This window comes from Podarcis melisellensis (assembly GCF_964234715.1).
Source record: "Podarcis melisellensis genome assembly, chromosome: 3".
In the NCBI taxonomy this organism is placed as follows: Eukaryota; Metazoa; Chordata; class Lepidosauria; order Squamata; family Lacertidae; genus Podarcis; species Podarcis melisellensis.
Genome location: NC_138530.1, coordinates 37,168,214 through 37,181,435, shown reverse-complemented (window position 1 = coordinate 37,181,435; position 13,222 = coordinate 37,168,214). Strand labels below are relative to the sequence as shown.

Sequence of the window (13,222 nt, the reverse complement as noted above, 5' to 3'; positions counted from 1 at the left end):
TTTATATATATGCAAGGGGATAAAAAGAAACACACAGTTTGCAAGCGATGCTATATGCACATCATTAATTCCGTGACTAGAGTAAAGGCCTCACGGAAGAAAAGCTAACACTGTGCTCCAATGTTTCTCATAAAACAACAGATTCACAGTCGGAGAACGAGGCGTCTCCTGAGAAGCGGCCACGATTATTGGAGGACAGTCATGACAGGCCTGAAGAAATTAGCCGTTCTAAACAGAAGAGCAGACGCAGGTGTTTCCAGTGCCAAACAAAACTGGAGCTGGTACAGCAGGAACTGGGATCATGTCGCTGTGGTAAGGACTCTTACGAACTGCCCCCCCCCCACCCTTGTATGTCTGGGGGGGAATCTGGGTCATGTTGTTGTGATGCAGCTTGCACCGGTGTAGAAAAAAAATAATGAAATCTGTACAGTATTGGAAGTGGCTGCAACCTTACAAAAAGTCAAGACTCTTAAATCCCTTCACAAGTATACTAAAGCTTTGTACTCCATGTGTGAAGAGGTAGGTTATAAAGGTCAATTATACATCCAAGTAAAGATATATCAGTTGGATTTTCCTTCTGGGCAGTAGCTCCGTGTTTCTGCCTTTGTGCCAACAAATGCATCCTGCATCTGATATTAAAGGCATGGGTCAATTCTAGTGACTCCTCACACATGGGAGAGTCCCAGTGTCTAGACTTGAGCTTCCATTCTTGTAAAGGTTTCTCTGCTCACTGCAATGTGAAGAACAGCTGTGTTTGAATTCAGGGATCTGTACATGCTACCTTGAGGGGTCATGCACAGATAGTTCTTTATTGGAGGAGGGAGGATCAAACGCAGTGATTCATCAGGAAACCAAGGGATCATTTGCAACATAGCAGCAATTATAGTAATTGCTTATGAGGCACCTTGAACTACACAACAGAGAAATACTACATTTCTTTTTTTTCAATAGCAATGTACACCCTGTCTCCAGATGTCAATACTCTCTTAGAGGAACCAAATTTGTTGCTGTGTATTCAGAGTAATCTGTGCGTGCGCCTAATATTATTCTTTCATGATGTGCATTAGGTATGAATTAAATGGCCAAACTGTCTGTACAGTTATAACTAAGGGTTTTTACATATGTCTAGTTAAATCAACAGAATAAAGCAGGCCATCACTGCAGAACATTTAGTGCATACAAGCTTGTGACTTAAACATTTTTCTTGGGCTTTCTCAGTAAAATGTGAGCTAAATGATGAGAACTGCTGTCATTGTAACATGTCTCCGTACATTCTGTTTGCCAAGCATGATGTTTGCACTAGATGCTATTCTATTATTGCTTCTGTCACAGTTTGAATGAAGGAGCTTGTTAGTGTCTCTCTGAAGAATATACTCACAGATTAAAAAAAAATCTATTTATTTTCTTCTTCAAACTCTTAAGTTTTAATTGAAGAAGTAACTTTTTTGTTTCATATCACACTGGAAACAACATGCTGACCTTTTAACTTTGCTTGGTCTGTGGGTGTGTTATATATAAAAATGTAAATAGAAATTACAGATATTGAGTGTTTGTATCACACTTTAGTAGAAAGCATTTTCCTTCTCTTTAACCAGAATCATTATGTGCTAACTAAATTGCACCATAAAGACTTAAAGATACTATTTTTAACAGCCTGCTTCTGGTCTTCCAGTAATATCTTCAAACCCGAATAATTACGGGTTTATATGTTCAATCCAGCATGGTTTTCTTTTTCTATGCAGTGTTGTCCTTTGAGGTTCCTTTGCAGGCACCTAGTATCCTCACTGGATATGTTCCTGTTTAATTTAAAGTTCATAAACTTAATTACAGTTAGATTTGCAGAAAACTCCACTTGAAAACATGCAAATAAATTCAGAGAGTGACAAACCAAAGAACCCCCATCCTGTTCTGTGTGCAAGTTGCATTCTTTTCCAAAGTAAGAGTTCCTTGATGGCCTTTTTGAGCTCCCAAACGTTTGTTGATGCATTCAGAGATGAGAATAGAAGATGCTAATTTGCAGCTTAGTCAGCATGTTAACCACAGGATGCTTAGCAGACCCATTTCCAGACCTATTAACTGCACTACCATAATATTTTAATAACACAACACTTTGTAAATTATCTACTTTAGAAAATACACAGCAGGAAAGCTTGATAAATATGGATTTTGGAAGGGCACATGAAGCATGGATAGGGCAGTGCAGATTATAATTATTAGGCTATATCTGAAGTGGGCAGTCAGGGGCTGCTATAAGCCAGGCTGGTGCTTACGTTGAAACTACCTTGACATGTTTGCAACTATTAAATTTTAAGTTCCTCAAGCAGGGATGGGCCATGCAGTAGCTTAATCTATACTACCACATTCATGGCCTGACAAATATTATTCCTGCTGCTTCTCCCCTCTGCCTCTTCTGGTAAACAACAGCTCCCTGCCTGCTGGGAAGCTAACAGAGTGGCTCCACCCCACCCAGAAAGCAGCCTCTTGTTTAGTGTGATGTCCATAACTCCATGCCAAAGAAAATGCACTTCCTGTGCCTAAATAGGCTGAGCTCGAATCCTGGCAAAACAGAGCCACGGTGGTTGAATGGTTCCCATGTCTGAAATATGGGTCAATCGCGGGCCCCGGATAGGGTTGCACTTCCTTCTAGGAGCAGTCTGGGGATGCTTCTGGATCCAGCTTTTTCACTGGAGGCCCAGGTATCCTCAGTGGCTAGGAGCATCTACACCTGATACAACCATTGTGACCATTACAGGACTAGGAGAGCTCAGGCATGGGTGACTTGAAGTTTGGATTACTGCAATGCTCTTTCTGTGAGTCTTCCCTTGCTGTTTGACCCAGAAACTAAGCATATAGCACTTCTGCTCAGAGGTCTGCACTGGTTCTGATTTGTTACCAGGCCAAGTTCATTGTGTTACTATTGGTATATAAAGCATAGCTGTCAACTATTCGCTTTTTTTAAGGGAAATTCCCTTATTCCGAATAGGATTCCTCGCAAGAAAAGGGAAAAGTTGACAGCTATGATATAAAGCCCTTAACAGCTTGGGACCAATTTACTTGTGAGATCACCTTACCCCATAAATGCCCACTCAGCCACTTAGATCTGTGGACCTGGCACTGTTGCAGATGCCACATGATGCTCATTCCACATTTGTAAGAAGTGGATCTTTTAATGTAGAAGCATCTGCCCTTTGGAACTCCCTGCCTGTTGACATCACATAGGTGCCTTTGCTACACTAGTCCACATTACCTTGGACTTAGATGACCCTTGGGGTCCCTTCTCACTCAACAACTGTATATACAAAAATGTTTTAAGCAGGAAATGAAAACTTTGTTTAGGCTAGCCTATTCAGACATATATATGTTGATTTGTTTTAATCTTTCACTGTTAATTTTAATCTCTTAAAAATGCTTTTAATTACTTGCTTTTTAATAGATAGTTTTAATATTTTTTACAAACCGCTTTGAGGTTTTATTAGTCAAGCAGTACATACATTTTGTTAAATATAAATAAATAAATAAAATGCTATGTTGTTTGTTCAGTGCATTATAAATTCAATAAACAGTGTGCTGCCATTGGGGAGATTTTATGTGGTGGTTATGGCATATACAAACAATATTAGCAGTCCATGTAAGCAAAAAGTAAATGCCGGGAGCTGGCCCTCTGTTGTTGCCTGATTAAATTCTTTGGTATCTTTTCCATTGCAGTAAGTACCAGACAATGGAGATACCTAAACAAATTACCGAGAACATTCTTAAAGAATTTATAGACTATTTTAAAGATCTGATATTTTCACTATTAATATTTTCCAGCTTTGTCTGGTTGAGGATGCAAAGTTATATACAGAACAAAATTAGAAGTAAAAAAAAAACCCTGAAAGGCTAACTGTGGAAGTGTTTAGAATAAGGGTCAGCTTGACCTTGTTGCTCCTCAGTTTTTAAAACAACGTAGAGGCACCTTATGTCAGGTCTGCTGAGAAATTGCTAATTTTGATACTACAAGTGTTTCAAAATATCTCTCTGTGTATTGCTGCTTAAGAAGTTTGAAGGACAGATTCCATTTAGGAGTCATCAGTGTGGGGTTAATAAAACTTGTGACTTACCCGATCTACTGGCAAGCTAGTACAAGCCAGAAAGATTGTTATTATTATAGTATTCTTTGGGAATACTACTCAGCTGCTGAAGAATGAATTTTATTTATCTTCTGTGGGTACAAGCTCTTCATAGCTGGAAGGCAAGAAAAGGAAATTATCCATACCAATACAGATTAGGCCAACATTAATGAAGAATTTGTGGATTTCTTTATATTTCTGTAACTTTGAGCAACTATAGCAGCTGAATTTAAAATTCAAATAAAAGAAAATAGTAATAAACATTGAAACTCTAAATTACTGATTTCTGTGTCTAATAATAATAATAGGATTGTCTTTTTCAGATGTATAATTCTGATTTCTGGGGTTCTTAATTTCCACCACTTTATCAGGAAACATTTTAGTTTTGTACCTGCTCCCCTCCACCACTCCAAAACGTGGGGCTATACCTGTTGAAAATATTTTTAAAACTGAAAAGTTAATTTTTGGAAGGTATACCTTGATTTTGTTTGTTTGTATCTGTGCATATAGCAAAACAGATAGCTGGAACTTTGCACTTGTACATTTTTGCCTTTAAGTTTTTATTTCAGCTTTTATATTGTCAATTTTCGTTAAGGAAAATTAGTAATACTTCCCCGACAGCAAAATATGGCAAGAATTTCTACCTTCTTTATTTCCCTTTTGTTTTTTAACTCTTCTCTAGGCATTATTGAATGTCAGTTATTATAGAAAGTTGATAACATATGATTAATCTGTTCTGTAAGTTTACCCATGTTTGTGTTATCAACACTGCTTAATAAATGGTCATTGTAACAATTTCCCATACATTAAAACTTCAGCATAATTATCACAGCCAATACAGTGGTACCTCGGGTTAAGTTCTTAATTTGTTCCGGAGGCCTGTTCTTAACCTGAAACTGTTCTTAACCTGAAGCACCACTTTAGCTAATGGGGCCTCCTTCTGCCACCACGCTGCCGGAGCACGATTTCTGTTCCTATCCCGAAGCAAAGTTCTTAACCTGAAGCACTATTTCTGGGTTAGCAGAGTCTATAACCTGAAGCTTATGTAACCTGAAGCGTATGTAACCCGAGGTACCACTGTACCTGTTGCACTTCATTTTCTTCTGACCTCACTTCTTTCAGCCCAAACCACCACCCCAGAAAATAGAATAGCCTCTTCATGCAGCTGATAAAAAAGGATCTTCGGCCATGAAAGCTCTTAATGAACTTTTATTCTTTATTTGTCATGAGGCTCTTCATTGTGCTTGCTTCCTCTCTAGAGTATGTTAAATGACAGCGGCTGTGTTCAAACAGTCTCATCTGGGCTTAATAATTCTTATGTAAACTATTGTTAACAACTTCGCAAAAAGCCAAGATCTGGTTTAAGGTTGTGGCTCATTTTGAAGTTAGTAGCCGTAGTTAACTGTTTCAGAGTAAACAGGAAGTTCTGGTTAATTAGAGACTTCCTGGTTTGATTGCTCACACTGAAAAAGGAGTGAAGAGGCTGCATGCACAGGCAAAAGGCTTGTTCATAACTCTCTTTATTAAGCCAAGCTATGTTTGTCTGAACAAGGCCACTATCTGCTATGCATGCAAAAGCAGCAGGGACAAGATTCTCAGTAGTGGAAGCCCTGTGCAATGACTTGACTTGCACAATGGGTTTGCCCCCCTCCTTAGTCCCCCGTGCCCCCTGTGAAATTGCCTTGGGGAGTTCAGGAAAACCCCTGGAACAATGCATGCTGGGAAGAGTAAGGGGATTATTGCTTCTGGCAAACTGAAATGCTTCCCCTGATGGAGTGTTCACTTTAGCACAATGTTGTATTCCTTCCTAGGTTTCTCAGATATCTGCCCTTTATCCTTCCTGCCATGCTGTGAACTTTTAACTCTCAAAATAGTGTCTTAAGAAGTGTTTACATTTATACATCGGCTCTGGATCCATTCCAGTCCGGCTTCCGCACTGGTCATGGGACCGAGACGGCTCTGGTCGCCCTAACAGATGATCTCCGCAGGCAGCTGGATCGAGGCGGGTCGGGGCTGCTGATTCTTCTAGACCTGTCAGCAGCCTTCGACATGGTCGATCACGAACTCCTGGACCACCGCCTTGCCGACGTGGGGATCCAGGGCACAGTCCTTCAATGGCTGCACTCGTTTCTCTCTGGTCGGGGACAGAGGGTGGCGCTTGGGGGGGAATTGTCATTGTGCCACTCCTTGGTGTGTGGAATGCCTCAGGGTGCGATACTCTCCCCAATGCCTTTTAACATCTTTATGCGCCCCCTCGCCCAGCTTGTCCGGAGTTTTGGGCTGGGTTGCCATCAGTATGCCAATGACACCCAACTCTATCTGTTGATGGATGGCCATCCTGACTCGGCCCCAGACACACTGACCAGATGTTTGGAAGCTGTGGCTGGATGGTTACGTGGGAGCCGGTTTAAGTTAAATCCTTCGAAGACAGAGGTCCTCTGGCTGGGACGGGACAATATGGGATTGAGGGGGCACCTCCCATCTCTTGCGGGGGTGCAGTTAGTGCCAGCACCGTCCGTTAAGAGTTTGGGTGTAATCTTCGATACCTCCCTCTCTATGGAGGCGCAGATTACAGCTACAACAAAGGCGGCATTTTTTCATCTCCGCCAAGCTAAGCAGTTGGCTCCTTATCTCTCTCGCCCTAACCTAGCCACTGTGATCCACGTCACCTCCAGACTGGATTATTGTAACTCGCTCTATGTGGGGCTGCCCTTGAGACTGACCCAGAAACTCCAGCGGGTGCAGAATGCCGCTGCGAGACTCCTTATGGAGTCTTCGCTGTGAGATCACATTCATCCGGTACTATACCAGCTGCACTGGCTCCCAGTGGAGTACAGGATCAGGTTTAAGGTGCTGGTTTTAACCTTTAAAGCCCGATACAGCCTAGGACCCTCGTACCTACGGGACTGCCTCTCCTGGTATGCCCCACAGAGGAACCTACGGTCTGCAAATAAAAACATCCTGAAGGTTCCAGGACACAGAGAGGTTAGGCTGGCCTCAACTAGAGCCAGGGCTTTCTCGGCTGCAGCTCCAATCTGGTGGAACACTCTGTCACAAGAGACTAGGGCCCTGTGGGACCTGACATCTTTCCGCAGGGCCTGCAAGACAGAGTTGTTCCACCAGGCCTTTGGTTAGGGCGCAGCCTGACCCCCTCCTCTGGCAACCTTCTCAGAATTTTGCTTAACGGTTGCCATCAATTTGATTTTAATTAATTTTTATAATGAAATGTTTTTAAAATGTTGGATTATTTGATTGTTTGATTATTTGATTGTTGTTAGCTGCCCTGAGTCCGGCTTTGGCTGGGGAGGGCGGGATATAAATAAAATTTGTTGTTGTTATTATTATTATTATTATTATTATTATTATTATTATAGCATTGTGTCTCTGTGTTAGATTTGCTTTTGCTTCCAACTTCAGTGTTAAGTGTCACTTCACTTACTGCTCATCTCCTGGATTGCAAGAGTGCCTCAGTTGGCATGGGCAACAGGAGTTTATGGCACACTTTGAGAGGAGCAGGAGGGCTTTGATTCTTGGCTCTGATATCGTCAAGCCTGAACCACCAGCCCCTCTGCTGACACGCCAGCAGACTAGAGGCAAAACTGCCCCCAAGGCTCTGGTTGCTGCTTGAGTACTGTAGTGACTGCTTAAATTATACTTGTATACTAGTTGTCTAAATTTGTGACCCATGTCCCAAAAACTGTTAGTCCCTGTGATTTGTAATCTGTTCTAAGAAGTGCTGCTTTTAGATGTTTTCCTGGTATGCAACATGGTGACAATCCTAATAGATTTGGATCCTCAGAAATACAGAATGTAAGTACGGTGGACGCTCGGGTTGCGAACGTGATCTGTACGGGATGCACGTTCGCAACCCTCAGCGGCGCACCTGCGCATGTGCGGGTTGCAATTCGGCGCTTCTGCGCAAAGCACAATTTAGAGCTTCTGCACATGCGAGACCGCCGAAACCCGGAAGTAACCCATTCCAGTACTTCCAGGTTTCGGCAGTCCACAACCTGAAAAACGCAACATGAAGCGTCTGTAACCCAAGGTATGACTGTACTCTAGAATCTACCTTGGCCTCTTCGTGACCTTTAAAACACCATTTAGATTGCTGTCTTTAACTCCTAGAGCTAAAAATTATTTTAAAGGCTTAGGTCTGCATAATTTATAGATTGCCAGTTTCCATACATCCTACTTTGATGTATTGCTTATGCTTTTATAGCTTCTGAATCCTAATAATTTAAGAGAACCCAAAAGATCTCCTGCAGGTGAAAAGCAGTTGTGCTCTGATAACGCTTACGTTTGAGCCAAATTTCCTTCCCTCTTAATGCTTTCAACAAAGAAATTAGACAACTCAACCTTCTGCTGACAAAAAAAATATTTTAGTGGGTGGTAGGAAGAATGCAAGTCTACATTGTCAAAGGCCATCTTTCCTGGATTCCTTTGGCTCGGGCCTTCTTCACCATGAAGAGGTGTTCACGGGACATTTACCTTCTGTGTGCTTTGGGAGATGACATTTGATGAGGGTTTTTGTTGTTCAGTGCTAACAGTGGGGCATGTCTACTTCTGTTTATTCTCAAACCTTCCACAGAGCTTTCATGATTATGATTTCAATATCTTCCAGATCCACCAGCATTATTACTACCATTTCATCCTAGGATACTAGTTGTATTTAAGAGGGTTGTAGGACTAGCCGGGGGGAGCCACCTCTTAACAGTTTAGTGGAGATGAGAGCTACTGCAAAGGTGCTTTAAACATGAGCAAGGCATCTCTTTGCTGCTGAAATATTTTCTTGTGTATGCTCACAGTCTCTTTCCCCCCATTCTCTTCTTTTCTGTATAGGTTATTAACTGCTGACAAGAAATTCACATCTCATAAATAATGCTTAAGAGCTATTGCTATATAAATTGAATGTGTTATGAATTGTGATGGGGCTTTTTGTAGTGTGCTGTGCCTAGAGCAGTAAGAACAGAGGATGTCATTTTCATTAATTTCTAATGAGGTGCCAATTAAAGGCAAGGAAGGCGCTCAGAAGGGAAGAGTCATAGAGCTCCCCTGAATCCTCTATCCTGGGGCTGTCATAGGAACATGCCACCAAGCCTTCCCTGAAAATTCCATTAAATTACAATCTCATCTAGTGCACACATAGACAAATTCAGCTTTCCTTTGATCTTCAAAAGAGCAATTTGTAAGATGAGTTCTGAGCTTTCTCACACAGCGAACTGGGAGAGGTGAGAGGAATTGCTAATTGCTAATGCACTTTGCAGGCTTTGGTGAGGAACAGAAATGTGAAAGCAGATTTTCATTCTGCGTCTCTCTGACTGGCTAACCTTTAAATCAACAATACTGGAGCAATGCCACTTTCCTACAAGACATTTCTACATGGCAGTTACGCCAGCCAAATGTTCAGATAGTGATAATTTCAAAGCGTTGAGTGGAGTGTTTGGGGGCTTGGCTTCGCATGGTGGATACTCATTTCATAAATGCACTATTAGTATCAAGTTTCAGTGGGCAAAAGTTCAACTACTAACATAAAAAACATATTCCACAATTTTAAAAAGAACCCTGCTAAATCTGAGCTGCTCCAAAAACCCTCTTAAGTAACAATATTAGTTCTAGCTGGCCACACTGACAAGTCACACAGAACTATGGCTTAGCTTGATGTGCATATGGGCCAAAGCAAGCCTTGGGCTCCATCTCTCTCCCTTCTCCCCCTGTTGGCCATGCAAGAGGAGAAGAATGAGGAGTTCATAACTTTTTTCTTTCCATGAATCATAGTTTGTAATGTTGGCATGACAAACTGTGGTTGATGGTAACTGTGGTTAATTTCAAAGAAGTCAACCATGCTTTCTGATGCTTTCTTTTTGAAATTAACCATAGTTTCTGGTTTGGATGACCCAGACACCATGATTAACTGAAAACAGAAATGAAAACTTCCAAACTCTTCTGCTTTCAACTGTGTGGGGGAAGGGGGGATGCAGGTTACATTAAACCCAGGATTTTAGCATGATATGTGAATGCAGCTGTTGGCTACCTGATTTGAATTCAAGACTATAAACATTCACATTAGCTGTTTTAGTTGCCATAGCGTTGTGCTTGAAAGGATGATTTTAGGTTGCTTGAGTTTCAGGCTTGAGACAGATTTCCAATCTTGGAATCAAATTTTATGAGCAAAAGTGCTCTTCACCTCTTAAAACAGATACAAGGCCATATTCTTTCCTGAATCCAAAAAGTGATTCACTCATCATGGATCTTACTGGAAATTTTTAAATCAGCCGATTTTAGTGGGAAAGCTAACTTTACCAGTTTAGTTTATTTTAGTTTAGACTTAGATTTTAGGGACGTGTGAACATTGAGCTGATTAACATTGAGCTAATCCTACTAAATCAGAGACACTAAAGACACTAAAACTCACAATTTGAAAATTTTAAAGGTTATGAAGGATTGGATTTACAGTGACTTCCTAGAGTGGCATGAAATTGCCAAAAACTCTTAAGCTGAGCTGCTTTCTGCAGCAGTAAAGTCTTTACAAGGCTTACAAGAATTGCTTAGGGGATTGGTAATGGGATGTGAAGCATTTCACCTCTGTCACCATGTCAAATCCAGCACTGGTCAGGAATGACAGGGAAAATTACCACCATCTGCTGGCTCTTTAGCAATCCCTGTACGAAGCGTATGCAGCTTTCAGTCCAGTTCATAGTGGTCATACATGGCCATATGAGAAGAATGACATTCCAGCTTGAGTTAATTGGCTATCAGTGTCCAGAAACCACACAAATTATGAAAACTAAGTATTTTTGGTACTGAGCATGTGATGTAAAAATGCCCTAATGTTCTTTATTGAGCTGTTTCAAGTAACTGCTAATGGGCAAAGCATATTAAGATGTTAGCGCATGCATGACAGTTTGATAAGTTAATACATATGGCAATATCAATATGTGAAACAACAATTGTACCTTTTAATTTCTAATGATGACCTATTGTTTAAAGTGTGTATGGAATCCTTAAACATATTGTGCTTTTCATTAAAGGCTTTCACAGCATATATCCAAAGAATCATTTAGTTTTTATCTGCATAGCCCTGGAAGATATAATCCCTAACCTCCCATAATATTGCAGAATGCCATATAAGCGTCATTGCTCAAGGGAATACTGTTTCAATTAAGCAGAATTAGAAATGTACTTACTTTCATTGGAAAGGTGGCACACCCTTAAGATACAAGATACTCAGGCTGCCCAACTTAAAACCATAGGGATTTCCTTCTCATTAGAAACAGATACATGTGCATTCAGACGGAGACCAGATGGTATAGATAAGCTTGGTTGGGTTTATTCAGAGGACATTATGTTGAAAAATAAAGATAAATACCTTTTTCAATTTTATTTTTAAGAAGTAACAAATAAAAACAAAACAGTTGTGTGGCATTACACATAATGATATAGCTTAGTTCAATAAAACACACAACACCAACAGAGTTAAAAAATGCTCCACCACTTTCCCAAACAGTATTAGGTTGCAGGCAGGAAATGGATTAAACTCTGCCCATACAGTTTCTTCTGCTGTGGCATTCATTTCTTAGTCAGCTCGTGATGCACAGAAAAAGTTGACCTGAACAGGTGGTGAATCACCTGAGTCTGTACCTTTCCAAGTTTCAGCCTTGCCTTCTAGAGAAGCCCGGCTTGCACTTTGAGAGATGTTGGAGTAATATACTGTGAACTACTAGCCATGATTGTTGGGAACTATTAAAAAGCACATTTTCTTTTTGCTTGCACGTGGTAAATGAGCAACTTTTTTAAGTAATAGAAGTGGGGCATGGGCTAACCAATTCAGCCCATTTGCAGTGAGAAACAGTATGCTTTTGGGACAGAGATCTGGCAGGTCTGGGCCATCAACTTAATATAAACCAGCCTTCCCCAAATTGGTGCCCTCCAGATCTCCTGACCACCAGCCATTGTGTTCCAGAACATCTGGAGGGCACCGGGTTGGGGAAGCTGATACAAACCTAAATAGCCTGGATAGCTCTGTTGGTTAGAGCATGGTGCTGATAACACCAAGGTTGCAGGTTCGATCCCTGTATGGGACAGCTGCATACTCCTGCATTGCAGGGGGTCGGACTAGATTATCCTCAGGAACCCTTCCAACTTTATGATTCTAGTCATTCTCAGCTTTGGTTCCCATCTGCCTAAATGAAAAAAAGGATTCTCTTGGGAAAAGTACAAGGTTGTAAGCACCTTTCCTAATTAGAAGGGCTATATAAGGGATGCGGGTGGCACTGTGGGTTAAACCACAGAGCCTAGGATTTGCTGATCAGAAGGTTGGTAGTTCGAATCCCCGCGATGGGGTGAGCTCCCATTGCTCGGTCCCTGCTCCTGCCAACCTAGCAGTTCGAAAGGACATCAAAGTGCAAGTAGATAAATAGGTATCACTCCGGTGTGAAGGTAAACGGTGTTTCCGTGTGCTGCTCTGGTTTGCCAGAAGTGGCTTAGTCATGCTGGCCACATGACCCAGAAGCTGTGCGCCGGCTCCCTCGGCCAATAAAGCGAGATGAGCGCCGCAACCCCAGAGTCGGCCATGCCTGGACCTAATGGTCAGGGGTCCCTTTACCTTTACCTATAAATGAAAAAGGAGATTTCTCAAGGTTTGAAAACATTTCCTGATCAGCAAAAATATATAATCAGAAACAGACTGTATTTTTCTGTGTATTAGACGAGGTTTTTTGACTCAAAAATTGTGTCAAAAAACTGTGGTCATCCAATACACAGATAGTGGCATGGGGGGGGGGGAGAAGCGTCGTGCCAGCCAGTTGGCGGGAGTGCAAGTTCCTCCGATGCTGCAACAAGCGGGAAACAATCTAGGGAGTGTTTTCTTCCTGCCTGGGGAGAGAAGCTCAACAACTTTGGGCCATCTCCCCTCATTTTCTTAAAATTGAATCCCCAAAAATAGGGATGGTTTTATATATGGAGGTATCTTATAGATGGAAAAATACAGTACGTAATATCTTCTGTGGATTAAAAGTCATTTTAGTATATAATATTCCTGTGGTAAATTCTCTTTGGCCAGAGTATGTCATTGTTCAGAGCCTAGAATGCAGATGATGATTTTCGGATTAGCATGG

General features: G+C 41.4%; 1 protein-coding gene across 1 annotated transcript in view; it reads left to right on the top strand.

The window, feature by feature from the left end:
- ZFAND3 (zinc finger AN1-type containing 3) overlaps positions 1 to 13,222 on the top strand; it is a 133,005-nt gene that overhangs the window by 105,758 nt on the left and 14,025 nt on the right. Inside the window, exon 6 of the mRNA XM_081904459.1 lies at positions 142 to 312. Coding sequence (XP_081760585.1) covers positions 142 to 312 — 171 coding nt within the window. The remainder of the gene's footprint in view (positions 1 to 141; positions 313 to 13,222) is intronic.